This window comes from Parathielavia appendiculata (genome assembly GCF_033297405.1).
Source record: "Parathielavia appendiculata strain CBS 731.68 unplaced genomic scaffold N657scaffold_6, whole genome shotgun sequence".
In the NCBI taxonomy this organism is placed as follows: Eukaryota; Fungi; Ascomycota; class Sordariomycetes; order Sordariales; family Chaetomiaceae; genus Parathielavia; species Parathielavia appendiculata.
Genome location: NW_026944225.1, coordinates 606,964 through 632,413, shown reverse-complemented (window position 1 = coordinate 632,413; position 25,450 = coordinate 606,964). Strand labels below are relative to the sequence as shown.

The following is a 25,450-nucleotide window of genomic DNA, read 5'->3' as shown; positions in this document are numbered from 1 at the left end:
CTCTTAAGCATTGCTGATCTGGTGTGTTGGCATAAACACGATCCAGAAAATGGCGTGAGCAATCCACCCCCCTCTGTGCCCTTGATGCACCAGCCTTCCGCACTTGGTAAATTACCTACCGACGAAGCTCTGAAAGCAGGATACCTGGAATGAAACTCCCGCGAAGCTTGCAACAAGGAACCAAAACAAGTGGGAGATATCATGTGTCTTCTGGGGTCAAAGCTACCCTAGGGTATGTTCCCTCTAAAACCTGTCGATGGCCCGAATCCATGATACCTGCTTCCCATCACTTGTTTTTTCTGGTTTTTTTCTTGTTTCATTTTGCCGGTAATGTCGTCACGTAGTGAGGTAGGTGTTACGGCGTCGACTGAATCCATCCCCATTTCTTCCATTCCCGGACCACGTGCTCGGTGTCGCAACCAACACTCAGCCACCTTCCTCACTCGGACCGATCCACGCCGAGCACACAGCAAAGAACTGATGAGAGCTCAGAGTAGGAGGAGACAGTCAATGCTCTCTCTCGACCATCCTAATCCCGGACCAACCCCATCCGCCCGCTCTCGCAGGAAAAGACGCGCGACATCCGCGCCAACCAATTTCCGCCAGCACCCAACTCCGGAGAACCGTCCCACACCGAATGCCCTAGCGAACGGCAGGAAAGGGGGGGTATCTGATGATAAGAGACCTGAACCAGTATCCTCAACGCAGCAGCCAAGTGAGTCGATGGCCCGCTCCATACCAGAGATGTCGGAAAGAGAAAACGACATAGACCCAAAAGACATGGATGGCTCCCTAGCCGGTATGGCAGATAAAAAGGGAAAAACGTATGCGTTCGTCCCTCCTCTCCCTCCATTCTCGCACCCAGTCTCGCCCAAATGCCGATGCCCGTTTCTTCGCGCCATATCCCAACCCCCCGAAACCGTCTATCGCGAACCACACCATAAGCTGCAGTGTATCCTCATCCCCGCCAACTGATTATCCATTCGATGCGCGATCCCCAATAGAGAGGAGAGAGAGCTGAACCAAGTATCAGAACAGCGGGGTGGCTGTAGTATCAATGGACCAGAAACGTGACGTAGGCATACAAACAAATAGCAGGTTATGACATAAAAACAAAATGAGGAAATAGAACGAAAGAAACTGAGAGAATCCTGCCACCGATGGCCCGATGCAAGCGAAGCAAGCAAGCGATAAAAGCCGAACCAATTGTGCCCGCCCCATGCCCTGTGCTGAAAACAAATCCAGCACAACATAGAAAAGCCCGTCCACCTGTACCGCACTTCGGCGTGGCTACGCCGTTTCGTCTAGGGGCGACGAAACCGAGCCTCTTCGAAAATCCCAACGCCAGAAGGAAGAAAAGAAGAGCAAAGCAAAGCATGATAAACCATGAACCCAGATCCGAGTGAGACAAATTTCGGCGCTGGCGGATGAACCATGCAGAAGGGAATGAAGAATGAAAGGAACAGGCTCGCAAAAATAGTCCATCTTCACCCCCATCTCCAGCCCATCATCCAAGCACCGGCCCTCTCATAAGCTTGCTTGCTCTCACGAGCTCTGATAGGTAGTCGGCGGCGGCACAGCCGACGATGTCGGCCCGAGGTTCAGCTTGAGCATACGCCGAAGGCTATCCTCCATGTGCAGGATCTCCGGCGAGCGGCTGCCTTCCGGGCTTCCTGCAGCAGCAGCAGCAGCCGCCGTTGGCAGCGGGCTCGCTTGCTTGCCCGGCGAGAAACCACAAGGAAGGGGCGGTGGGCCTTGAGTCGCAGGTCCCCGGCGCACATTAGCATCCGGTCGCCTTGAGAAGGGGGATGGGAGTGTGGCGGGCTGCGGTTCAGGGTGAGCGCCCCCAGTAGGGAAAGCTGCCGGCAAGGTGTTGGTAGGCACCGGCCGGGACACAGCAGGGGGTTTCGGAGGTGGCTGGTCGGCTTCGACGGACGGGATAGCAAGGAACCGCTTCAGCCTCTCGCTCATGTCTAGCGTCGACGCATCCTGTGTCGATGGAGCGGACCTGGGCCCGGTTTCGGAAGGCTTTCTACTAGATTGGGCTTCCCGGATACGCTCCTGGTACGGCTTGGAAAGAGCCGGCCCTATAACGGAATCTTGTGTACCGTCAAGCTCGCTGGCGGGGATACCAGAGGAGGCATTGCGATGGAACGGGGGGCGGCGATTGCCGGGGCCGCCGAACAGCCCGGCTGGGAGGGTCGTAGGCTCCGCCGGCGAGCGGGTCTGCGTGGGAGGGGAGAACGGGACGGGTTTCGGATGACCGAGGATGTTGGCGGAACTCGCCCTGCGCGCCCGCTCTTTCTCGGCACGATCGGCACGGAAGAAGATGTCAAGGGGTGACTCATGCCGGGTTATGTCTGCAGACAGAATGCGGTGCTGCGGAGTGGGGGCTTCAGAGTCGGTGGCAGGCGGCGACGGCTCGCGGCTGGCATGGTCGGTCTCCTGCACCGAAGGCGAGTCTAGGGCCTTGGACAGGAAGCTGGGGATAGGAAGAGATGAGGGTGCCGGAGACGCATGGAAGGTCGCGCCGGCAAATGCAGGCGCGGATATAGGCTTTGGCGCTGATGTTTGCGGAGGTGTTGTTCGGCCTTGCTTTGCAGGACCGGGTGATGATACCTGTTTTGGCCGGCTTCTGTTCCCATTCCTGCCCTTGGACCTGCCTTGGTTGGGCTGCGACGAGGGCGCCAGGCTGTTGAGAGCCGGCTTTTGAGGGGTGAGGGGCCCTCCTAATTCAATCGGAAAGACTGCTTCGCTCGGCATGTCGTTTTCGGAGGCATACGTCTTTCGAGCGGGCGAGTTGACGGGGCGCTTTGCGCGTCGCCGAGCTGGAGTGTTCTTTTGAGCTGGCAATGATGGTGGTTGTTCCATTGGTGAGGTGGTTGCGGAGTCGACCTGAGCCGTATGCGGGAGCCAAAAGATTGAGTTTCTCGAGGCGACGAGGCGGGAAAGAGCAGACTCTGGCGGCGAGGGTGACGAGGTGACTCCCTCAAGTGATCGTTCTGTTAGTTTGCGCCGGGCGGGGCAACGAGTCAGCGATTGGGGAAAAGGCAGGGGGTACAGACAACCCAAAGAGCGACAGCACAGCAATAGGTACTAAGATAGTAACGGTAATACTGCAGCGATATAGTAAGAGGTGTTTAGATTGACGGCGCTTTCTAGGCGCACGGTCGTCTTTACCTTAGATTCCACTGTCTAAGGAGGCGGTGGGGAGGATCTGAGACTGGAGAGCCGCGATAGAGGCTGGAATGAGCATCCAGGACCGGCTGGCAAGGCTGAAAGCGGAAAGTTTCTTTCACGATCCGCGGCCCGCCAAGACCCTTGTGATTTTTACGTGATCCGTATTGAAGTCCCATAAGCACGTTGAACATGTATTGTAGGTCTCTCCCGTGGCGCGTCGATTCAAACGTCGGCTGATCGTTGGTCGAAAGAAGCAACTGATTGATGTTCTCAGTGGCTTGTCTTGGTGATTCAACGTTTATTACTCAGTGTTAGGGCCCAATCCAGGCTCCGGCATGAAACTTGGAGCTTTGATGCTGCAACACGCAGGAGTAGGAAGGTGCTCTGTATTCGTCACGGTATGCGGTAGGTGATGGTTGTAATTACTGTAAGCTATAGTACACCCCAACTTTGTTAGCGCGGAACTTAAGGTACTAGCATGTTAACACTCAATTTGTAGTCTTGTTTTCTCCTGTCATTCTTTGTCTTTGACTTTGCCTTCCTCTTCTGCCGCGCCCTACTACCTATCTCAGATCCGGAGTCGGGCACTCAGCTCGGTTCGTTCAAGTATCTTGTTTGAGGCCATTGGCGCTCGTAGGTCATGTCGTTGCGACTGACAGCGTTCGGGGCAGTAAGCGAGGCTACCACCGTATTACCACTTTCTCTCCTTGCGACACCATGGTCCTAACTCTACAACCATGTCAAACAATTCAATTCAACCACCAATCCACGCTGGAAACGGCCCGCCGGGCTACTGTCCACGATGCCAGGAAATGATGTCGTTTGACGGCTTCCTGCAGCTCGTGTCGGAACAAGGCTTTGAGCATCTACCTCGACAGGAGTGTGAAGTCAGCGCCAAAGGGGGCTGTCCGCTTTGCAGCTTCTTCTGCGACCTCGGTCCGCTTTCAGGCAGGTTCTTCTTCGAGACCGAGAACCACTCATGGCGGGATGGTTCGCAGCCGCTGATGCTTTTCCTGTCACGAGGGATCGAGGATCCGTTTCCTATGCTGACCGGCAAACCGGGCGACCTGCCTACCTTGGCCCCAGACTCGCCGGAAGCAAGGTCCTACTTGGTGGGCAAACCGAAATTCGATGAAGCCATTGTCGTCTATGCCCCAGTCTTTACCACGGAATGTACGTTATCCTCCCGCGCTACGTAAGGCGATTATGCTGGACTCAGTCAAATGGCTGACAACGAGATCCCTTACTCCCGTTGACAGCCGATCCTGCGTCGTGGTTCATTATGTCTCGTCCACCGCTGGGATACGCAGATGAAAGCAAGGTCTTCGCAACAGCAAGGTCATGGATTGAGGATTGTCGCTGCAACCACGCCGAAACCTGCCCTCTAAATACCAACGTTGCGCTTCCTTCGCGGCTGATTGACGTGGGTGATAACATGATTGCCCCAGATGTTCGTCTGCGCGTTACTGAACAAGGCGACACTGGGGAATATACTGCGCTGAGCTACTGTTGGGGGGGTCCGCAGCCTGTCACGTTGACCCTGGGAAACCTCGACTCGATGAGACAGATAATACCGCTGAAAGACCTCCCGCGAACCCTCCAAGACGCAGTTCGACTTACGCGTGGCATCGGACAGCGTTACCTATGGGTTGATGCGCTTTGTATTATCCAAGACAGCGACGAGGACAAGCAACGCGAGATTCAAAGGATGGACCTGATCTACAAAAACGCCGTGATCACCATGTCCGCAGCGGCCGCCTCGGCCGTTTCTCAGGGCTTTCTAAACCGACAGCCGGAACCGTTGCCGACCCTGAAGTGGCAGCTTGACGTTCCAGACGTGGGGACGCACACCATCTTCATCTCGACCCTCTTGGATATGTATTGGCCGGATGACCCGCTGGATCGCCGGGGCTGGGTACTCCAGGAGAGCTACTTGTCGCCTCGCCTTCTGATCCTTTCGAAGCAAGAGCCAATATGGCACTGCCTTGCTGCCAGATTGATGACGCCGAAAGGAAGCTACCTGGAGTATGCCATCTTCCGCAAACGTTTCCCTATCAGGTGGCCAAGCGATTTGGAAAAGCCCGGGCACCTACTCTGGGGGGAGCTCGTTCAGCACTTCACCCAAAGGCTGCTCACGAACAAAGAGGACCGGCTCAACGCCCTGGCGGGGATTGCCGCCGACCTACAACGCTTATGGGAGGACGACTACATTTACGGGCTTTGGAAGCATTGTTTCGTCGAGCTACTGGTATGGTTAACGGTTCCGCCGGCTTCGCTCTCCTCAGGCGGGAGATCCAGTAGGGCCCCTACATGGAGCTGGGCTAGTCTGAACAGCCCAATCTTCTTTCATCATTCGGACCAAATTCTGGCAACAGTCAAGATCACAAGCACAATGAACGGCTTTCCGCACGTGTTGCTCACTTGCAGGACCAAGAATGTAGAAGCTGTCACCGAGGAGGGCTTGAAGTGCGAGTGGGATTTTGCCGAGTACGCTTCCAGTTCTTTTCCGGGTGCTATACTGATGCTTGTGGGGAAATTCCATCATGAATACGATAATGGCATCGACGCCCAGGGCATCATTGGCATACCAGCTGGACAGCTGACCGGTCGGTTCCACCGTATTGGTTCCTTTGTCATGTCTTTCCTGTCCGAGGAAAGCTGGCGTGCATCTTGGGAAGCCATTGAGCCGGAGCAGATTATTCTCGAATAGACAAGCCACGATGAATAGGACCACCTTCAGTTGAAGAGCCAATGTTGCGTGTGGAGGAACGACGAGGGTCATTGGAGGACCGTCGTTATGCTAAGAGATCCCAATATGTCAGTCAGCTGCATTTGTATCGCCAGCTGCTTTTGCAACAAAGCAAGCAACCACCCATCGAGACCATGCTACAAAGCCACGGACAATACCGTCGGCACGCTCTTTCTCGCGCTGAATCACTGCCATGCCCATACCCGCCTTCACATCATCACGCCCTCTCCCGTCCCCACCAATAGCACATCCAACGATACCTTGAACCGCCCGAGGCGAACTGAACAAGGCCGTCTAATCAACCAGAACCCTCCGCTCCAACTCCCCGAATCTCCCCAAGAACCCCTCAAACAACCTCACAGCATGCTCCACATCCCAACTACCGCCTGTCTCGCGAATACTATGCATCCCGAGCTGCGGATTCCCCATGTCGAGCGTCCTAACCCCAAGCTTCGCAGACAGCATCGGCCCGATCGTGCTCCCACACGGCGAGTCATTTTTCACGACAAACAGCTGCAGTGGCACCTTGGTCTGCCGCGCGACCTCCTGGATCAAGACGATCCCCGGCGAGTTGGTCGCATACCGCTGGTTGGCGTTGATTTTGATGACGGGGCCTTTGTTCATGGCAGGTGTGTGGTTGCGCTCGTACTTAGCTGCGTAATTGGGGTGCACCGCGTGGGCCATGTCAGCCGAGAGGAGGAAGGAAGTCGCGAGTGTTTGTTCGAAGGCTGTTGAGGCGGCCAGGTCTTCGTGTGAGGGTGAGAAGGAGGCAGAGGAGGGACTTGTGGTGCTGCTGCCTGGCAGGACGGACAGGCGGCGCAGGATGGCCGGGAGCAGATTGGAGTCGGCGCCGTGCGCGGACAGGGAGCCGATCTCCTCGTGGTCGAAGCAGGCTACCAGGCGGATGCTGGTGTCGTTGTCGAGCGGGGTGGAGGTAACGGAGGAGATGAGACCCTTGATGCTGCAGAAGGTCATGTTGAGGTTGTCGAGGCGGGCGGAGAAGATGAACTCGTCGTTAAGGCCGCCAAGGCAGGCCTTGTGGGTGTCGTAAAGGATGAGCTCAAAGTCGACGATCTGGGAGACGTCGACCCCGGCTTCTGCCGCAACGAGGGAGAGGAAGGCTGGGTGGTGCCGTTCGGGTAGGGCTTTCAGGGGCTGGAATTCACTCTCGCCTTCGGCCTCGGGCTCGGCGGCCTTGTTCAGCTCGGCCTCGGCCAGCCCGGCGACGGGCAGCAGCTCGTCCTCCTTGTTGGGATCAAAGTTCGTCTGCCGGTGGAGGTGGATGGCCAGAGTTGGGATCCTCAGGATGGGCTTGTCGACCTTAACCAGCTTCTGCGCAAAGTTACCCTCGCCTTCGCCCTCCCGCACCAGGACCCGGCCGGCCACACTCAGGTCCCGGTCGAACCAGCTGTGCCAAATGCCACCGCCGTACGTCTCGACGCCAACCTGGAGGTAGCCGTTCGCAGTGCGCTTGCTGGCGGGCTTCACGCGGAGAGCGGGCGAATCTGTGTGGGCTCCGACCATGCCGATGGGGTTGCCCGGCTTCCAGAGAGCGCCGACGGCAAAGGCCACAATCGACGAGCCATTTCGAGTGAGATAGTACTTGCCGCCGGGCTTGACGATTGAGGCCCAACTGTCGCGCTCCTTGATCTTGGTGAAGCCGGCAGCCTCAAGGAGCGAAGCTGAGGCGGCGACGGCGTGGTAGGCTAAGGGGAAGTGGCTGCGGTCAGCGTATGATACACGATAGCGTTACCAACCTGGGAGGCTTACGGGTCGGCGAGGCATTGACAAAATCGAGAAATTCGAGGGCAGTTGTTGGGGGAGCCATCTTGGCGGGGACTTGGCTGGCAGTGGACGCAGAAGCGGGAGGTGAGGAGCTGTACCAGCGGCGTCCTGAGGTCAGAGTCACACGACCAGCTCTGGAATCGCACCGCACAAGCAGCGAGGCAGATGGGCAAAACACAGCCTGTCGCGAATACACGGTTGAGAAGGCCCTTCTGCCCAGCATGCAGACATTGACATGTGTTGCGGGGGAGGAGGCCATCCCGCGCACAAACCTGGGGACCTGACGGTTCCTCTTGATTATCAACGTGGGTCGGGTCCCCTCTCCAAATCAGATGCACCAGACTCCTTTGAATTGAGGCGTCACCGACGGCCCACTTGAGCGGCGAGGGTGGGGCTTCATTCGGGACGACTTCGAGGTCTCTGATGCCTGCAAAATGTCCTCCCAGTCAGATTGGTTGACACTGTAAGGTACCAAGATGTCTTAAGTCCCATTCCCTATGACCAAACTAAGGTACTCACTCCGTACAGATCTGGCTTCAACTCAACATCTCGAACTCGCATTTTCCGGATTGAATCAGAGCAGCAAGGACCAGTTTACATTCAGCCAATAAGAAGTTTAGAAATACCAATGCAGCCCCACTTCCGGTGTCTCTTAGCGTCGGCACGTCACTGCCGCTCTGCTCCGCTTCAACCTGGAACGAGCTCGGGGTCAAGCGGAGTTCAGTCCACCCGGTGTCCTATGCCAGATGGCAACAGATTCAGCTTGACGATGGCCTCAACAATGGCGGGAGATTCATTACAATGGGATGTAGCAGTCCTCCTATCAACAATGGACGCACTGGCCGCCTGACCAACCTTGTCGCAGCCACAGCTGCGTTCGCTGAAGCTTGGAAGAAGGAGCCAGCCAGGCATGAGTAGGTATTGTACAAGTTACCGACAACAGGCTGCCTCGTCGGCCGGATGACACGCCTTCTGCACTGACACGGTTCTAAGGGAGCTCGGGACAAGGAAGCTCGGGAACGTTAGCAGGCACCCGATGTCGTTGCGCAAAGGTTGGTCTCCTTCAGACTTGCTCAGGCCGCTGTTAACCAGGGCATCCCGCCGGTCCAACTACGCCTAGGCAGGAGTCTATGGAGAGCTGGCTTCCCAAGCAGGTGTCTGAAGAGAGTCTTCTCAGCATAGCCTTGCGTCAATACGACGTAACACTGCAGGCTGTCCGGCTTGGACGGCCACATTGAGACTTGCAAAGCGCCGCAAGACACATCGTGTACCCAGGATCGAAGGTCATCAAGGATTCGGGATAGACGGCGTAGGCGTTGTTTCCCTTTGCAGTTACTTGTGCATCGACACATCTGAAAGTGTGAAAATGAACGAGCATCTCTGGACTCATCAGCACGTCTGTCCTTATGAGTCTGATCGTCTTGATGTGCGTCTGGCAGATGGCCTGCCAATGAGCGGATCCGGAAAGCTTGAACAAGCAGTTGGCGCCCAATCGACAAAGGGCCCTGGTCTCCTCCCAGACTGGTCTCCTCCGAGGGGCCCAATCCAGGCTCCTCCCGCATCCATCCCGCCCCGACTCACCACCAGCTATTCCAACCTAGCATTCGATTTCGACAGACAATCCAATCCATGGAGAAGACCAGGCGTCCTTTCCATCTCAAGCCCGCTATAGCCCACGATTTGCGGAGCATGGTTTAAACCCACCAGTCTCTCCCATTGCTATTCTCGTCTCTCCAACGCCACGGATAACCCCACATTTGCCCACCGAGTCAAGGTGGGTGGGGTGATTGGCCGGCGGATAAGTCACGGGAGCCCGAAGCACAGGGTTAATTACAGCACGTTCCAGAAGCGACAAGCGTGTGGCCCTTGATGTCGCATTCAAACAGATGCGATGCCACCTCAATTTGAGGCTGTTGCTCTTGTCCAGCAGATCCAGCAGAAACCCGTATCAAATTCGGGCTGGGCTGGGCTGATCTTCGATGCACGCAGCCCTATCTATACAAGTACGCTTTACCCAGCGCGTTGGTTGCAGACTCTGCAGATATCGCAGCACTGATGCCAGCAAGATGGGCGAGTTCCTGTGGTCAGACGGTCCCCGGTATGTGGAGCAGACGATACGGCCTTCTATTCGTACTGTTGCTGTGCTTTTACTGAAGCTTATGGAGAAAGTCAGACCTGGTCATTCACAACTTCGACAGGATCTTCCAGGTGCACACTGTCCGTCAACAAACTCCTCCTGACTGACGGACTAACAACTAACAGCACCACATAAGACGCCGTTCTTAGAAACCTAGACGAGTTAGCTAACCCCCAACCGAAGGCAGATTGTCATTTTGCCCTGCTCACCATTTCTGTTGCCGCCGGCATCAGGCTCGCTTGAGCGGGCCCCGAGTCCATCACCTGTTTGTCCGCTCCTGTAATCAAAGCCTCGACGCTGCAATGACAACCTCAACCTTGCGGTCAGGAGCATGTCTAGGGGCAAGAGGCCAAGAGCAATAAGAATATAGGGGTAGAGGAACATGAGAACCCGAACATCGTCCAGTCAAATCCAGCCCAGGAAGGCCGTCGCAGGCGGCCGGCCCGTGGATGAGTTGTTCTCACGAGTCCTTTTCACTTTATTTTAGAGACAATAATATCTGCGTGAGCTTCTGGTGAGCGCTGCAGAAGGGCTGCAGGGGGCAGGCCGGCTGCGTGCTTGTTTTGTTGTTGTCGTTCCGCAGGGGACGACCCAATCTTGACATTGCCTTGTGTAGCCACCTAAGTACTGCTTCCCTTTTCCGCGCAATCGCCCGCCCTTTCAACTTCGAAGGGAAGCAAGGAAGAGAGTAGGGACAGGAGAGGCATTCGAAGTGACATCGCACAAAGAGTGTTACCTGTTTTGTGGGCTTTGAATTGGACTATACGAGTTCGATACATGTTGGTTTTGCTGACTCGTGACCGTGTGCTTCGAAAGATGAAGTCCGACAGTCATAATCGCTCCTGGAGTGTTTAGCTGGCTTTATTGACTTCCTTGACAATGGGCTAGACTGATGCCGCCGCAATGCGTGAAATATCTCCAAGGGATACACAGTGATCTTTAAGAGAGGGCATCCGGGGACGCAGGGTGCCCAGACTGAATCCCAGAACGGCTGCCGAAGTGGGTCCGGATGTGCTAGTGACATTGATGATTGCACGGTGAATTGCCAAAGGTAGCCACGAACTGGCATCCTTGAACGATTGGAATCCCCTCCCTCTTCATCAGTGGCTGAGATAGATGGGATGCTTGAGTATACAATAATGACGGTTGGTCTCCAATTGATCTGGATGTGCTGAACTTCGTTGGTCTTCTCCCGCGCGAGGATTGAAGATCACCCGCAACGCCCGAAACTGGCCTGGCGGCCAAGTGGGTCCAGGTGGCTGAGCGGCCATCCTGGCTCTGATCTTTTTGGGGCGGGCTATGGGAGCTGCAAACTGCCACTTGCAACCTGAAAATCCATTATTGATGTCGAGAAGCTCATCTCCAGCACCCCAATAATCAGTATTTGAGACCCAGATTATTACACCTCGATCAAAGCTGCAGAAGAATTTGCGGAAAGTCGAAGCTCGAGAGGTTTGGCTGGGATGAGTGTGTAGCGAAGTGGCTGCCCTGCCGTCCGAGTGGCCACCATCCCGTCAGCCTTGGCTTCACGTGTGGCCCAATTGTGGTACCGTTACTGAAAGAGCAAAAGGCGGCAGTGATAGAGGAAGATCGACGAGAATCTAGAGAAAGACTCACAAAGACATGAGAGGCATACAGCATACCATAGTAGCGCTTTTGCAGGCTCTTGCCGTTCGGTAGTGGCTTGTTGACGCGCGGCCAGCTCGTGATCCGTTCTGGATGGGACGAAAGCAGACGAGGCCATTCCCTGCGGCCGTTACTCCGTGCAAGGCCTGATACCCCGACCGTTGCATTCTCATATCGCACGTCTCACTGGACAGCTGAGTCGGGACGAAATGTGCTGAAGCAATTGTCGCTAGCTTCCAAATTAGCTCTGATGCGGAGGTCCATTCGTCAACGTATCGGGAGTTGCCGAGTAGCTGTAGTTGAAATCTTTGCCCATTCTTACGTATGAACTCAGTCAACGCATGGCCTGCCTGGCATTTGATCGTGGGCCAAAGGACACTCAAAAAGGGCATCTCATTTTAAGTCCCCATGACCCTAAGAGCTTGCCATGAGAACGACGGGCGCACAACTGTCTTCGCACCCTCGCTGGCACCGCTGCAAGAAGGTTTGGCCTTGGCCTCCATTTCTGGTCTTGGCTTTGGGCGTGGACCCACTTAACCGCCCAGCAGCAGAAGGCTTGGCGGTTTTGCAGCCCACATCCTCGCGCCAGTCCCATCTCTCCCCTTCCCATCCCGCTTCATCGTCTCCCTCCCACTTCTTGGTTCATCACGCCGCCCACACCAGGCACCCGCAACTCCCTCCCAAGACCCAGGCTCAGTGCCAGTTTCTACGACAATTCTCTTGTCGTGCTTCGGCTTGATTTTAAGTGCTCGTTATATATCTTCATCTTCGCTTTCACTTTCTTGCTTCCGCTTGGTGCCCTGACTTTTTGGCTTCTCGGTTTTCGTTGCCGTCATCTTCGTGGATCGATATTCCTCACCCGCCGCCATCACCGAGCCCGCCTGGTTATCCAGCCCTCCGACTCGACCACGTCAGCCAAACACGAAGGAATACCCTCGTCAGAGACAGAGTGACGGGAACCTTCTCGACCATTCGGACGCCCGACGCGATCCTGCCGCACCGTCTGCTCTCGTGCATTAGTACCGGCGACCAACCATCAACCTTCCATACCACCCAGATCACGACTCTAGCCATTCGTGTCTCCGAGTGCCCGCCATCTTAACAGATGAGATCGCTGCACATACGTATCGCAAGCTCGCTTTCGACGAGTTTTGGCTTGTGAACGAATCGAGAAGCCCACGTCAACGGCTTGGTTTGCACACTGCTCGCTAGGTTGAGACTGCCCACGCTGTGGCGGTGCTGTTGTTCGACCTTGCGCTTCTGCGTTTACGGTCTCAGCACGCTATTCTTGTGTATATGGGCCCTTGCCGTCCACGCTACACGATTTCCGGCTAGTTGCCGAGCCTTGCCAGTGGAGGGCGTGGCGTTGGTGGCATTTTCGTCGCGGAGAGGCGGGCTTTCCATTGAGTGGACGGGCGCCGTTCTATCCGCTACTTTCCGCACTAGTGTCACGCTTTCCCTGGCCTGACTGCGTAAAGGCACGAACAATTCTGTATCAGCCAGTTGTCCGCGGCCATGGCCGCCAACATACCGCAGATGGTCTCCAACGGCCAGATAATGATGCTGCAGCAGCAGCAGCAACAACAACAACAACAGCAGCAGCAGCAGGGTGGGCCGGGCAAACAACTGAACCATCTTGTTTACAGCCATCTGATGCAGAGCATGAGCATGGCACCTATGAACTCATGGCAGAGCGGCGTCAGCATCAGCGATCGTTTCGGGAGAGCCCTTAATCTGTACGAAGCGTGTTTCTTTTTCGAATTGCCTTCGGCTGTCGAGTCTTTCCTTGACTTGTTTGGCAGCATTCAAGTGGGTAATTTGAACAGAGGGCTAATGAACGGCTTCACAGGGTATCAAGCACGATCTTAGCATACCCCAACATGGACTGGCAGAAGCTCTTCCAGTCTGCGATGGATACTGAGAAGAAGGCATTTATGCAGTCACCAGATAAGGTAGGCGAAGCGGGCCGCATACATGGTAACAAATAATGTCACACTGACTGACACGGGCGTAGCAATCCTATGACCACGCTATCCAGCGTAAAGTTGGGGAATTGCACAAGCGGAGGCAAGGCCACGTTCCTGATCTTCAAAATCAGCTCAGCAACGAAGCCGCGAGACAAGCCCAGTTAGCTGCCCAACAGCAGCGGCAACAGATGTTACTGAACCAGATGGCCGCGAGAGGCGCAATGGGACAGCCCGCCCAACATGGGTTTCAGCCCATGCCGAACCAAATGCAGGTTTCTGGCATTCCGCAGCAACCACCACCGATGGGGATGGCCGGTCCAGGCATGCTCCAGAACAGACTCGATCAGCGCCAATTCCCGATGCAGGTGGCACAGCAACCGCGGCAGCCAGCCACCTTCCAGCTCGACCCCCTGAGAGGGTTGGGTGAGCAAGATAGGACCGCGGTCAACGACCTCGCCTTGCAGTTCATGGATCGGGCGAACGAAGCCACTAAGAATCAGGTTCGGCAGCTGATGCAGCAGAAGTGGAATCAGGCCCAACTCCAGGAATGCGCTGCCAAGGGTATCAACCCTGTCTTTGTCTTTTATCAACACCACGCGCTCCAGCAGCTGCAGCAAGCTAGGGCGGCGCAGTCGCGAAACCTGATGCAGCACCGACCAGGCATTCCATTGAACATGATGCCGCAAGGAGCGCACCAGGGCCAGATGAATCCCGCTCTTATTGGCACCCTCCCTCAGCAAGCGGCCATGGCTGATGGCAAGGCGTTTGCCCCGAACATAGAGAGCATCCGTGCCGACCATCAGATGGGCCTACGCGCGCAGCAAGCCGGGCAGATGGTTGTCCCCGCTAGCACCGCTCCTGGTCGGAATCCAACTGCGAGTCCCATGGTGGGCGTTCCGCCACACCCTACGCCGGGTAGCCAAGGGCTGAACCAGACACCGCGGTCCGCTCAAGTACAGCAGACCTTCGGCGTCCCGCAAGTCAATATCGACCCTACTACGGCGGCCCAGGTCCAGGCACAGCCGGGAGTCCAGGCGGTTCCTCGCCGGCCCATGCAAGGCCAGCCTGCGGCCATAGTGACGCCGACCCCCCCCGCACAGCCTTCGCAGAGTCCGGCAATGAACACGCTCAACGCGCCGATGCGGCAGCCCCCCGTGCCTATGGGCCAAGCCAACGGGCAGCCAATGAACGTGGGCAATCCGCCAATGGCGACAACTTTAAACCCGCAGTTCAACCATGTGAACAACACGAGGCCGCCGTCGCTCCAAGGCAACATGAATAATGCGGCTATGGCAGGAATGGTGCCAAACGTCAACCCCGAAGCTCGAGCTGCCATGGGCGGGGTGCCAGAGAATGCGGCAATGAGGGAGTTTTACGCAAAACTGCAAGAAAACCAACGCGCGACAGCCAGCGGTTTCCAGGGCCCCCAGATTGGACTGACTCCTGGAGTCCGCGGCCAGCTCCAGCCGAATCAATTGAGCGGCCAGAATCAGGCTGCCGTGGTTAACCCGATTCAGAACGGCAACGGCGCGATGAAATCCGCGGCACAGCCGGGGGTACTGCAGAACCAGCAACTAGCCGCAGAAAGGGGGCAGCTCATGCAAATTTTTGCCACCCCAGAGGCTCGGGCAGCGATGAACAACATGGACATTCCTCCTCAGGTGCTTCTCAGGGTGAATTTACCAGCCGAAATACGAAAATGGGGCCAACTTAGACAGTTACTTCAAACTAACCCCGCCGCCGTCCCTGCCAATTTGCACACCATGCTCAACAACATTCAGGTAATGCAGTTCAAGTCGGTACTGGAAAAGAGACGGACGCCCATACCCTCGGCTGCCACACCTCAGCCGCAGAACGGGCCCGGGGCCCAGCAGCCGAGTTTCCAGCCACAAGTATTACCCCCCGGGCACTCTTATCCGCCTAATATCTCCCACGTCACGCCCGAAGACCTTGATTCCGCCCGCAAGAAGAACTTGCGTTTCCAGGGCATGCCAGACGAGATCCTGATTGAGTTTTTGAGAATGGCAAGGCAGGAAGGGTATGCGAGAAAGGCCTGGGAGCAGTTCCAGCAAACCCAGCAAGCCAGGGCCAACGTCAATTCGATTGTTGGGATCCCGACAGCTGGCGTGCCGGTGCCTCCAACTCCAAACAACCAATTGGGCGTGGTCACTCCTGCACCGCATCCGAGTGCGCCACAGGGCGCCCAGCAACAGGCCGCTCAACCGAAGCCTACGGGACCTTCGGGAGCGGAAGCGGCGCCTGCTCCCGCCTTGGGGAGGTTCAAGGCTGCTCGGCCGCCCCTAAACCCTTCGCCTGCGTCGATACCGAAGAGTCTGAAACGACCGAGCCCAGGTGACACGAACGACGTGCCTGCCAAGACGAGCAATGCTGCTCAACGGTCTGCTCCTCAGCCAGAGGCCCGGACTGTTGCCACGGGCCCAAGGCCGACCTTGGAACAGATCATGAAGGCTTCGCCAGGACAGCTCGACAAGATCACGCCGGAGCAGATGGCAAGCCTGACGCCAGAACTAAGAGCCGCTGTAATGCGTAACCGAAGCGGCGGGAACCCGATTGAAGATGAAACAATCACTCGACTGAAGCGGCTTGCGAACGAGGGTTCCTCGCAGGGGGTCCAGGAGAGCCAAAGGGAAGCTCAGATTCCCAGGGCGCCCGCAGATGTGCAAGAGGCTCGCCACAAGCTCGTCAAGGTTGCCGAGCGAATACTGCAGCTCCGTGGCCCAGCCGTTGCAACGTGGTACCGTGTCACCAAGGATGACTCGCGGGCGAGGATGTTCTTCAAGACAGTATGTGTTGACTCTTCCGTTGTGACCAACGTGCGGCAGATGTGCTAACGCTTTCGCTAGCGGAGCAAGGTGGTTCAGCAGTTCCACGACGCCGACAAACTGACGAGAATGCGGGACGCGGTGACCATATCCAAGGAGGAGCTGGATCAGTTCCTAAACATGCTCGACAGCATCCAGCAGGACCTCATCGCCACGCGGCCGAGAGTAGGGGGTCAGGAGTCGGCCGCTGGCGGAAGCCAGGTCCCGCAGTCATCGCCTTTGAGCGCCGCGAACCTTGAGAAGCAGACTGAGGCCCTCAGGCAGGCGCAGAACCGGGCAACTACCAAGCCTGCGCAGGCTCCGGCGGCGCCAACGACCACCCAGCCGCCGTTCCCGTTTGGCAAAAAATCGCCCGCCGGGAATCCCGAGTATTTCGGCGAGTCTCGTATCACGCAGGCAAACCTGGCCATTCCCCCTGCCCGAAAGAAGGCCAAGATCGGGACCGGCAAGGTATCCCCTACTGCTCCCCCTCCTGCTTCCCAGCAACAGGCTGCCACTTCGTCATCGCCGCAGGTCGACGTGCAGTCGCCCGTGGCCTCCAGGAAACCAGCGCCGCCCAAACTCACGTGCTTGGAGCCCGGATGCGAGATGGGCTCAATCGGATTCCCGACGGAGGAAGCGCTCAATGCTCATCGTCAGGAGGAGCACATCAAACCGTATGAAAATTCATACGGTTTCCTGCGAGAGCATATGGGAGCTGCCTTAGGTCTAGATGCCCAAGGCAAATCGATTGCACCTCCCAGCAAAGAGGGCGTCCCTGCCCCGGCGGCGCGACCCATGAGCGTCACTCTTTCCAAACAAGGCCAGCAGCCGGGGCCGCAACTCATGTCTCGGACAACGTCGATGCAACGGAACGGCAGCGCGGCAGGCACCAACACCACCAAGTCAGGCGAAAGCGCCGGTACCCCCGGCTGGCAGATGACGACACCTGAAAACAACATCAACAGCAAGCAGGGGGCGGCGGGAACTACGCAGCAGGCTCTGCCACCTGGTGGTGCGGAGGACGTGTGGGCCAACTCGACGGTCGACCCCCAGGACCTGTTCGCCGGGCTCGAGCAGTCGCTCGAGGCCGTCACGGGAAGCTTCGTAGCGGATTTTGGCACGTACCGGTCGCGGACGCCCAGTAACGATGACGACACGCCCGACTCGTCGGCGAGCAAGGAGAGCGGCGTGTCGGAGTCATCCAACAATAGCGACATCGCCGAGACGGCAGGACTGGATATTGACCTCCAGTGGCAGCCGATCGACAGCGACCTGCTGTGGGACATGAACAATATCAGTGTCGAGCACTTTGGGTCGCCTTCGGCCGACGTGGATATGTTTGCGGGCGAGGGGCTGTTTGATTTTCAGGCTGATCAGCTCAGGGAGAATGGGGACCTGGGGAAGCCGTTCAAGGTGGATCAGTCGCTTTATGCCAGTCTCTGAGGGAAGCTGGAAGGAGAAAAACAGAGGGTCTTAATGGCTCGATTTGGGGTCTTGGATCGTGTGTGATCCTTTCTGCCTTTTGGTCTGAACGGGGGAGGATAGATTGGGGATGATGAGAACACGAGAGCTTGCAACAGAACGAAACGCGGTGCATTCTTAGGGAGAGGAGGGTTGGCGTTTGTCTTTTTCCGATGATTTATTTATCCTGCTGGTTGTGGAAGGCTACTTTGGGGGCTGGTTTTCCTCTTGGTTTCTCCTCTCTATCTTTCATTAAGTTGCTCCTTTTCTTTTTCCATTTACCTCGTGGGTTGTCTTTTTGGGCCTCGGTCATGGTTTGGTGCTTGTGGGCCTATGGAGGAGTTTCAGGTCGGAATGGGGGTTGTCTGCTCTTCTCGGGGAAATGACCAGGCAGGCTGGTAAGGCAGGTAGGGTGGCGATACCCCTTTTACGGATATTGTGTATGCATCGTTTGTCAAGGAGGTATGGTGACGGGGGTTGGACGTGCCCGTCTTATCTTTGGCCTGTCTCTTTGTTCTATATGGATAGATTGGGGTGAATCTGTAAGGCGCAATAATGAATACACACCAAAGTGATGACAGTTCCCAGGCACATGTTGTGTGTTTGGTATACGATGCAGGTTGGTGGTTTTGTTCAGATTCATACTTAGTAAGGTATGGAGGATTTAAAGTCGCGGTTCCTGCAGCGGGCCCACACATGAAGCGCGGCGCGTTGGACCCTTGCTACTGAGCTACTGAGTAGGCGCTTGCAGATCTTGCGGGCCCTCCTTCCTTTCTCAACCCTAAGAGGTGGTCAAGGGTTGAGCTGCCGACGCGTCTACGCGTATTTAACAAATTGCCTGATTTGGGCTGCTTTGCTCCACCCGGCTGACTGTTACCGATCGAGTTAGAGACGTGGAAGCGTCTCTGCTTTTTCGTGTCTCACTACAGGGGCAGGCCATCCACACGACGCGTTGGACTCCGCTGCTGTTGTGGACATGGGACTGCCTGACCGACGGGTGAGAGGATATTACGGAGGAGCACATTCGGTTGTTATTCGACGTGTGCTGGTCTTCTTTGACCCTTCATCCGTTCTGCATCACCAACATTCACCCCTCCGCTCTTTTGGTCCTTAACTCTCCGGTTCCAGCCGTTTGTTCATCCTTTCGTTTACTGCCGGCTACCACTGGACTGGGCCTCTGTCAACCCAGTTTTGGTTGCCGAGATGGAGGCATCGCCCGCCAAACGTCGCGCTCTGGGTGCGCTCGACCCCAACGCGTGCTCGCCCAAGGTCAGGAGCGGTGCCAAGGTGTTGTCAGCGCAGCTGAGCCCGGTAAAGATTAAGACTGCTGGTCCCCGGCATATGGACACGATGGTGTCGGCGTCGTCGCCGTCGAGCTCACCGCAGAAGGCGACCGACTCGCGGAAACGGCGCTCTCCAACTCCGGCTTCCCGGGATAACGTGTCGCGCGCCACACGGCATGAGGCACTGAGCAGCGAGCCTGTGCCGAAGAGGCCTTGTCTCGACCACAACACGAGGGAGGACTTACGACCTCGTCGGGAGGAGGTAACTATGATTTTGTCTACCACATCACCTTCCTGAGGGTGCTAACACCCACCTCTGTCAAAGTCTCCGCCATCTTCGACATCCACGGCCCGAACTACTGCTTTTACCACAACCCGTCGCCGCTCTGTCTCTCCGGATAGTCCGTCTGTGTTCGACACGTCGGCAGTCGACACCTCCCAGGCGACCATTCTCACCGAGCCGGATACCTCAGCACCGGCACTAACAGTACCACCACCTGCCGCAGCACCGGTGCCGCGTTCAAATTCGAGGTTGACACGGGAGCAAACCAGAGAGGTAAGGTTTACATTCCCCCTTCCCGCTCCTCTCCGTCAGCCTCCAACAGCCACCATGGCCTCAACTTCGCTTTTCAGTCCCCTCCCGCTTTGGCCATCCACCCAGAACTTGATGATGAAAAGACAGATACACTAATCGCTGTCGTGATGAAAACAGAAGGCAGAAATCCTCCGCCTCCGCCTCGGATTAGCCAGCTACAAAGTACGCACCGGCCAGACGGACGTGCCGCTGGACCGTTTAGAGGCGAGACACCTTGCGGCACCCTCTCGAGGCCCGGGTCTCTCGCGGGCGAGGTCCTTCTCAGACGACCAGGGTCAGAGCCGCCACCGGCTCCAGGACGCCTACCATGGCCCAACGTCGGTGTCGGCTTCCTTCCCACCTCCCGGCGCATCCTCCACCTCCACCTCCTCCTCATCTGCCACTGCTGTTGCTGTTGCGGGCAGGAGAAGACCGTTACCCGATGCGCCGGTCCGAAGGGGGAGCAACGGCAGCGTGGACGGCAATGAACGTGAGCGGGAGCGGGAGCGGGAGCTGGGCCCGGCCGCGAGAGCGTTGGAGAAAGTCCTGGAGCAGGCCAGGCTGGAACGGGAACAAGAGCGGCGGGAACGGCACCAGCATTACCAACACCACCACCAACAGCACCAGCGGCGGCAGTCGGAGTTGATGAATCGCAGGTATGAGGATGCACCGAGGTATTCCGGGGCTGGTGGTATACCACCCCGGCCACGTACTGCTACGGAGGTGGGGGAGCTGTATCGGAGAGTGGGTGGTAGTAGTAGGGTGGATGATGAGCGTATGGAGGAGGAGGATCTTGAGGGCAGGGGAGGGGCCGCGAGCGGGCTGCTTAGTTTAGCCCGGAGCTAGAAGCTTCGGACGAAGAACTGGGCGATGAAGCCGCGTCGTGATGGGCCGAGGTATTGGGACTGATAGGGCGGGTGATGAAGGAGGTCGCGGTTGGGTGGCGGTGATGTACTCAGGATGTGGCTGGGCTGTCCCGGAGGTGACAACTGGTCTGTCGGAGTGTGAGTGCTTGGGGCGGGGGGTTGTCCTGGTGTTGGTTGGCATTTGTCGGCGTTCGCGAGGTTGCAGATCATGAACTACGTGTGAGTTACTATCTGCTCTGTATAGAGATGTCGTGTTGCCAGGTAGCTAGACTTCTACCAGCTACGTCTTATGTTCCTAAAATGAACAGGAAATAGGACATGGAATTCGCTCGTGTATTGCTGATGCTTTATTCGAGCAGACAGACATGCTCGCGAGTGTCTCGAGTCTGAATCCACTGACGTAGCCTTCATCCCCCTGACACCCAAACCTCCGGCCGATTTGTCCAGCCTGCCCCTATTATTATATTCTGATCGACCGAACCAATAATTGCTTGGGGCATGGCAAGGGAGAAAGAACAAAGAAGACCTGAAACCGCCTCAGCTGAAAGAGATCAGGGGCTGAATCTGCAGCTGCAAGGCCCCCCGGCCAATCACAGCAACGACGGAGTAAGCTCCTGCTCAGCAGGTGGCAACGGGACGAGCGGGTATGTAAGCCATGCGCGCCTGAGGCTGGCAGAGCGGCTGAGAAAGTGACCTATTCACGGAGCGTGTGTTTCCTGGGTGCTTTCTTGTTCGGGATATATTCGTGTCTCATGGTTTCTTGTGAGAGCATGTCTGGTGTGTACCTGGGAAGGAAAGCAATGGTTGCCTTCGATGTTTGTTGGGATTGGTACAAGTACGAGGTTGGCTAGTCGTAAGCCTAACCGACATCTCATACAAGCCGACTCGAGCTTGGGACGCTTCAATGTGAGGGCACGGGACACTGCGTCGCGTCGCAACGGGACGAGGGCCAAGTGAGTCTTAAATAGGAAGCTAGCTGATCTATCATGCTCGTCACAACACAACCCAAGCCGGCTGCCGCTAGCGATGTATCTGACTTCTCGGAATTCCTCCGTATAACGCAATCATCTCCCATCCCTCCGCTGCCCCCACTGGGCCATGAAATCCCCCAAATCCACATGGACCCTCAAACCCTTGGTCACCATCGTTTCCACGACAGCCCTCAACTCCGACCCGCCCAGCTCCCCAGCCAACGGCAACCCAAAAGCCAACATGTGCACCTCTTTCGCCCACGGACACGCCCCAATGGCGCGATAAAACACCTCCTTCGCTTTACCCCTCAACTCCTTGCTGTTAGCACAGCAGAACCGAATGTACGCCATCCACAACTCGACGCTCGCCCTGCACGCCTCGCTATCCAGCGCCGCCTCAAAGGCCGCCCGGACTGAATGGGCGGTACCGAGGCGCGCTTCGTGCTGGATGGCGAAGCGGCGCGTGCTGAGGCAGTCGTGAGCAGCGGAGAGCGAGACGGACTGGAGGGTGGCCCGGACGGGGTCGTTGATGCGCGGCGAGGGCTGGGACCAGGCGAGGAGGGAGAGGAATATCGCATTGCGCGGGAAGAGGGCGATGAAGGCTTGGAGTTGGGACGCGAGGTAGTTTGGGCGATAGGGGCTGTGAGGGTTTGATTAGTACCTAGTGAGTACGGGTCACGAAGAAAGAAAGGTCCAGAGGAGGCTTACCCATGGGTTGCATGGTGGTATAGTAATCGCGCGGCGGTTTGGAGAAGGCGTTCGTGGTGGGTGGACTGGCTTAGGCTACGGGATCCGAGCTTTCGCGAGAAGGCGTGAATGGTTGAGAGAGCAGCAGTGATGTTGCCTTGGGTTTCGGAAGCCGGCTCAGTACCCGACTCCTCGCCGGCGAGATACTCCACCAGCATCAGGCCCTCGGCATAGCGTGCCGCTGTCTCCAGCTGCTGGGAAGACAGCGAATAGTCTCGGGTGTTGGAGAGGTGCGACTTGGTTTTGAGGAGCAGGGCCGGAGAAACGGCAGAGCAGTGGAAGTCCCTATCCACGGAAGCACAGAGACGGACCAAGGCCATCTCCTTCTGGCCGGACTCGAGGTGGATCCAGGCCCATGTGTTCCAAAGCAGCTGGCTGTTGCTGGGGGTTGATGGCTATGATGCGTCAGTGTGCGGTCAGCGGTTCTGGAACGTGTCACTTACCTGTGCCAGCCCAGTCGCTGAAGCCAGGACCTTGTGAGAAACCTCGGTGTTCCGGTTCGCCCACTCGACTAGGGCATATGCGTTGTAGAGGCGGATGTTGGAGCTGTACTGCTTCAGCAGCCCTTTTGCGATCTTCCTCGCTTCAGTAGGCTCGTTCAGCCATGCCATGGCCAAATAGTACTCTGCCAGGGTCTCCATTCCGCAGTCTTTGACAAGGTAGCCGACCGTGCACAGCGCCCAGGCCATTTCGACCTGTCTATCACCTGACTGATTTGACCACTTGTCAAGGTACCGGAACCACGAATCGCCGGAGAACAGCACCTCAGGTGACACGGCCATGCTGTCACCTTGTTGCGTGAATTCAGGGGTTCGCCGTGAGAGATCTAGTGTTGCCCCGGAATCGACCCTGTTAAGGCCGAGGTCGTGTCTGTGTTCGTTACCTGCAACGAATGGGTCCTTTAACCGAGCGGCGAATCTCACCCCTGAAAGCCCAGCCGCTGGAAGCCCGCAGAAGACGCAAAATGCGTCTGCTAGCAGAGGCTTCAGCCGCGCAAGCACAGCGGACGGAAACCACACGAGATAGTCCTTGATATCCGAAAACATGACGACCCTAAACGGATCGTCCTCGGTCCCTTCATCAAGCGTCCTCGCCGGCATGCGCGCCCTTGAAGTCGCTTGCTGTTCCGCCGCCGCCCACGTCTTGAAGGGGTCCGCCGCCTGGGGCACCACGCCGGCACTCTCCACCCTTGGCTCAGGCGAATCAGTCGTGTCCTGGCCCGACTCGGCAAACCGCTTCCAGCCCCTGGCTCCCTCCTCCCCAATCCGTGCGACCTCGCTCTCCCAGAACTCGCCAAACGACTCCATGGCAGCCTCAGCACTCAACTCGCCCATCGGCCGGCAAAACGTCATCTCCAACAGTCCCTGCCACGCAGCAACCGCCAGCTCCCCAAACCCGGCATCCCACAATAGCCTCGTCAGCCTCAAGAACAGATAAACCACCTCCTCACATACCTCTTCCTCCTCTCCTTCGCTACCCGCTATCTTGGCAAGCACCTCCCCCAGCTCAGCCAACTTCGCCGTCACCATCCCCTTCACGTCGTCCAGGACAAAAGACGCCACCCTCCCCATCTCAAAATCCAACCTCCCCTTCCACAGCCCAAACCCAAACTCAGCCCGACCCCAACTCCCACTCCCTTCCTTAGCCAGCACCTCATCCCATTTCCTGGCCAGCACCTTCTCATCCCACACCCTCCGCCCCATACCCATCATGCCCAGAATCAGCCCCTCCCTCTGGGCCGGGTCCGAGACATGCTCCAAAGCCTCTTGGAACAAGCCAATCTTCAGCTCGGCCAGCGAGCGGGACTCGTCGGCCGTCCTGGGACCGGGCCGGTTCTCTGCGAAGAGGGCGTCCTGTAGGGAGATGAGGGCCAGCCAGGCGGCGGTGTCGGAGGGGTGGGATTTGACGTGGGATGAGAGGGCCGACGCGCGGGTTTGGGTCGTGGTGAGTTCGGGTTTCGGGGCTTGGGGGGTTGGGGAACTGGAGCGGGAGGAAGCTGGGGAAAGAGAGGAGGGAGTTGAAGAGGAGGTGTGGGTTCTGATGTAGATGGAGCGGTAGTCTGGCGGTGATTGATGGGGTTCCGGGGTTTCGGAGCCGCGTTTCCGTTTGCGGGAGGGTTCGAGGGGGATGAAGTCTTGTGGTGGTGCGGACGGCTGGTCCGAGGATGGCCTGATCCGCTTGGACTCGACGCGGTTGGCTGCTGCGACGAGGGCCTTGTCGCCGAAGGCGGAGCCGCTGCCGCTGCCCTCGCCGGGTGCTCTGATGCTGAACTGCTCATGGGCTGTGTCGCGGTGGATGGTGAGGAAGCCGGGCGAACCGATGATCCTGCCTGAGCCGAAGCGGTAGTAGGCTGGGACTATGGATCGGTCGTTGGTTCCGTACTGCAGGATCAGCGGGTCGCCGCGCTTGTCGATGACGAAGAGGTCGTTTCTCTGCGCCGGAGGGTGTTTTAGGTCGCCGTTCTCCCGGTTAGGTGCGGGCCTTGGACTGCGGCGTCCGTCACGGTCCCGATGACGGCCCCGCTCATAAGCCCTTGGCCGGTCTCGACTACTCTCCCTATTCCGGTCGCCATCTCGATGACGGTCGCGCTCAGCACGGGGACGCCAGTCGCGTGCCCGCTCATGATCACGGTCACGGCCAGACTCCTGGTCGTGGCGCCGATGGTCGTCATGCCGTCGATCCTCCGCCCTTCGTTTCTCCTCCCCGCGAGTCCGTGCCTCCTGCGGTGTGGATCGCGGCCTGTCTGGCCCGGTCTCGGGAGTGGGCGTTGGACTCGGTTTGAAGGATGCGAACTTGGGCACTGCCCGCCGCGGTTTTTCATTCCCTTTCCAGTTCTCCATCTTTCTCCTTTGTGTCATTTAAGAGGAACACCCCGAACGGCATGATACCACCACCCACTACGTTGGAGTCTTCAGATGCTTACTTTGTGCATCTTTGTTTTGTTCCGGCTTTGTGGCGTAGTCATCTGCACTCGGCGGCTGTTCAAGGATCAGGGCCGTTGGTCCCGGTGGTTTCAGGTGCCGACGGGGGTTGCTGCGAGGGTGCCACCGCCGCAGCGCCCCGAAGAAGTGACCAATGGGCGGGGCCTCAATGACATAACCGCACAGTATTGGAACCGACCCGACGCCCATCTGATTTATTGTTGCATGCCCCTGGAGCCCGTTTGAACAATGGCTTTGATTTTTTCGGATTGTTTCGATCGAAAACGTTCGGACACGGTCCCAATTTCGTTGTTTACTAATTCGGAATGTTATCACACGCGAAAGCATCGTTTAGCCA

The 25,450-nt window shown here is 57.3% G+C and overlaps 10 protein-coding genes across 10 annotated transcripts; 4 read left to right on the top strand and 6 right to left on the bottom strand.

The window, feature by feature from the left end:
- Positions 1-149: 149 nt before the first annotated feature.
- N657DRAFT_420288 (uncharacterized protein) lies at positions 150-1,068 on the top strand. Its single transcript, XM_062787285.1, has one exon. It carries the CDS (start codon positions 331-333, stop codon positions 973-975), a length of 645 nt encoding a protein of 214 aa, XP_062647451.1. The 5' UTR covers positions 150-330; the 3' UTR covers positions 976-1,068.
- On the bottom strand, positions 1,038-1,462 carry N657DRAFT_420178 (uncharacterized protein). The gene has a single exon (XM_062787284.1). It carries the CDS (start codon positions 1,376-1,378, stop codon positions 1,100-1,102), a length of 279 nt encoding a protein of 92 aa, XP_062647450.1. The 5' UTR covers positions 1,379-1,462; the 3' UTR covers positions 1,038-1,099.
- Positions 1,463-1,545: 83 nt separating this feature from the next.
- On the bottom strand, positions 1,546-2,871 carry N657DRAFT_680833 (uncharacterized protein; the record flags this gene model as incomplete). Its single annotated transcript, XM_062796326.1, has 1 exon — positions 1,546-2,871. The coding sequence occupies one exon, from the start codon at positions 2,869-2,871 to the stop codon at positions 1,546-1,548; it is 1,326 nt and encodes a 441-aa protein (XP_062647449.1).
- An 835-nt stretch (positions 2,872-3,706) lies between these two features.
- Positions 3,707-6,060, top strand: N657DRAFT_596335 (HET-domain-containing protein). Its single transcript, XM_062789996.1, has 2 exons — positions 3,707-4,353; positions 4,440-6,060. Exons 1-2 carry the CDS (start codon positions 3,918-3,920, stop codon positions 5,888-5,890), a joined length of 1,887 nt encoding a protein of 628 aa, XP_062647448.1. The 5' UTR covers positions 3,707-3,917; the 3' UTR covers positions 5,891-6,060.
- A 163-nt stretch (positions 6,061-6,223) lies between these two features.
- Positions 6,224-7,757, bottom strand: N657DRAFT_656047 (peptidase M18, aminopeptidase I; the record flags this gene model as incomplete). The annotated part of the gene is made up of 2 exons (XM_062794655.1): positions 6,224-7,635; positions 7,700-7,757. 2 exons carry the CDS (start codon positions 7,755-7,757, stop codon positions 6,224-6,226), a joined length of 1,470 nt encoding a protein of 489 aa, XP_062647447.1.
- Positions 7,758-9,793: 2,036 nt separating this feature from the next.
- N657DRAFT_645259 (uncharacterized protein) lies at positions 9,794-10,554 on the bottom strand. Its single transcript, XM_062792923.1, has 3 exons — positions 10,035-10,554; positions 9,880-9,931; positions 9,794-9,812 (listed from the first exon to the last, which is right to left on the bottom strand). Exons 1-2 carry the CDS (start codon positions 10,233-10,235, stop codon positions 9,884-9,886), a joined length of 249 nt encoding a protein of 82 aa, XP_062647446.1. The 5' UTR covers positions 10,236-10,554; the 3' UTR covers positions 9,794-9,812; positions 9,880-9,883.
- A 39-nt stretch (positions 10,555-10,593) lies between these two features.
- On the bottom strand, positions 10,594-11,910 carry N657DRAFT_420464 (uncharacterized protein). The gene is made up of 3 exons (XM_062787287.1): positions 11,800-11,910; positions 11,469-11,706; positions 10,594-11,339 (listed from the first exon to the last, which is right to left on the bottom strand). Exons 1-3 carry the CDS (start codon positions 11,867-11,869, stop codon positions 10,952-10,954), a joined length of 696 nt encoding a protein of 231 aa, XP_062647445.1. The 5' UTR covers positions 11,870-11,910; the 3' UTR covers positions 10,594-10,951.
- Positions 11,911-12,711: 801 nt separating this feature from the next.
- Positions 12,712-17,893, top strand: N657DRAFT_420168 (uncharacterized protein). Its single transcript, XM_062787283.1, has 4 exons — positions 12,712-13,213; positions 13,327-13,429; positions 13,492-16,248; positions 16,309-17,893. Exons 1-4 carry the CDS (start codon positions 12,993-12,995, stop codon positions 17,710-17,712), a joined length of 4,485 nt encoding a protein of 1,494 aa, XP_062647444.1. The 5' UTR covers positions 12,712-12,992; the 3' UTR covers positions 17,713-17,893.
- Positions 17,894-18,523: 630 nt separating this feature from the next.
- N657DRAFT_690371 (uncharacterized protein) lies at positions 18,524-20,782 on the top strand. Its single transcript, XM_062797045.1, has 3 exons — positions 18,524-19,275; positions 19,339-19,569; positions 19,726-20,782. The coding sequence occupies exons 1-3, from the start codon at positions 18,934-18,936 to the stop codon at positions 20,431-20,433; spliced, it is 1,281 nt and encodes a 426-aa protein (XP_062647443.1). The 5' UTR covers positions 18,524-18,933; the 3' UTR covers positions 20,434-20,782.
- A 616-nt stretch (positions 20,783-21,398) lies between these two features.
- Positions 21,399-25,174, bottom strand: N657DRAFT_596326 (DUF1740-domain-containing protein). The gene is made up of 3 exons (XM_062789995.1): positions 22,615-25,174; positions 22,133-22,566; positions 21,399-22,064 (listed from the first exon to the last, which is right to left on the bottom strand). The coding sequence occupies exons 1-3, from the start codon at positions 25,027-25,029 to the stop codon at positions 21,518-21,520; spliced, it is 3,396 nt and encodes a 1,131-aa protein (XP_062647442.1). The 5' UTR covers positions 25,030-25,174; the 3' UTR covers positions 21,399-21,517.
- Between the last annotated feature and the right edge of the window lie 276 nt (positions 25,175-25,450).

Coding starts and splice junctions, on each gene's coding strand:
- N657DRAFT_420464 (XM_062787287.1), bottom strand. CDS start 11,869: ATGCCCTTTTTGAGTGTCCTTTGGCCCACGATCAAATGCCAGGCAGGC. Junction 11,707..11,799: donor TGCGTTGACTGAGTTCATAC/GTAAGAATGGGC, acceptor TTTGGAAGCTAG/CGACAATTGCTTCAGCACAT. Junction 11,340..11,468: donor TGTATGCCTCTCATGTCTTT/GTGAGTCTTTCT, acceptor CTCGGACGGCAG/GGCAGCCACTTCGCTACACA.
- N657DRAFT_645259 (XM_062792923.1), bottom strand. CDS start 10,235: ATGTTCCTCTACCCCTATATTCTTATTGCTCTTGGCCTCTTGCCCCTA. Junction 9,932..10,034: donor AGGGCAAAATGACAATCTGC/CTTCGGTTGGGG, acceptor TTGTTGACGGAC/AGTGTGCACCTGGAAGATCC.
- N657DRAFT_420178 (XM_062787284.1), bottom strand. CDS start 1,378: ATGCTTTGCTTTGCTCTTCTTTTCTTCCTTCTGGCGTTGGGATTTTCG.
- N657DRAFT_596335 (XM_062789996.1), top strand. CDS start 3,918: ATGTCAAACAATTCAATTCAACCACCAATCCACGCTGGAAACGGCCCG. Junction 4,354..4,439: donor CCCAGTCTTTACCACGGAAT/GTACGTTATCCT, acceptor TCCCGTTGACAG/CCGATCCTGCGTCGTGGTTC.
- N657DRAFT_420288 (XM_062787285.1), top strand. CDS start 331: ATGTCGTCACGTAGTGAGGTAGGTGTTACGGCGTCGACTGAATCCATC.
- N657DRAFT_420168 (XM_062787283.1), top strand. CDS start 12,993: ATGGCCGCCAACATACCGCAGATGGTCTCCAACGGCCAGATAATGATG. Junction 13,214..13,326: donor TTCGGGAGAGCCCTTAATCT/GTACGAAGCGTG, acceptor ACGGCTTCACAG/GGTATCAAGCACGATCTTAG. Junction 16,249..16,308: donor CGAGGATGTTCTTCAAGACA/GTATGTGTTGAC, acceptor CGCTTTCGCTAG/CGGAGCAAGGTGGTTCAGCA.
- N657DRAFT_690371 (XM_062797045.1), top strand. CDS start 18,934: ATGGAGGCATCGCCCGCCAAACGTCGCGCTCTGGGTGCGCTCGACCCC. Junction 19,276..19,338: donor TACGACCTCGTCGGGAGGAG/GTAACTATGATT, acceptor CCTCTGTCAAAG/TCTCCGCCATCTTCGACATC. Junction 19,570..19,725: donor CACGGGAGCAAACCAGAGAG/GTAAGGTTTACA, acceptor TGATGAAAACAG/AAGGCAGAAATCCTCCGCCT.
- N657DRAFT_596326 (XM_062789995.1), bottom strand. CDS start 25,029: ATGACACAAAGGAGAAAGATGGAGAACTGGAAAGGGAATGAAAAACCG. Junction 22,567..22,614: donor CAGCGACTGGGCTGGCACAG/GTAAGTGACACG, acceptor GACGCATCATAG/CCATCAACCCCCAGCAACAG. Junction 22,065..22,132: donor TACCACCATGCAACCCATGG/GTAAGCCTCCTC, acceptor AAACCCTCACAG/CCCCTATCGCCCAAACTACC.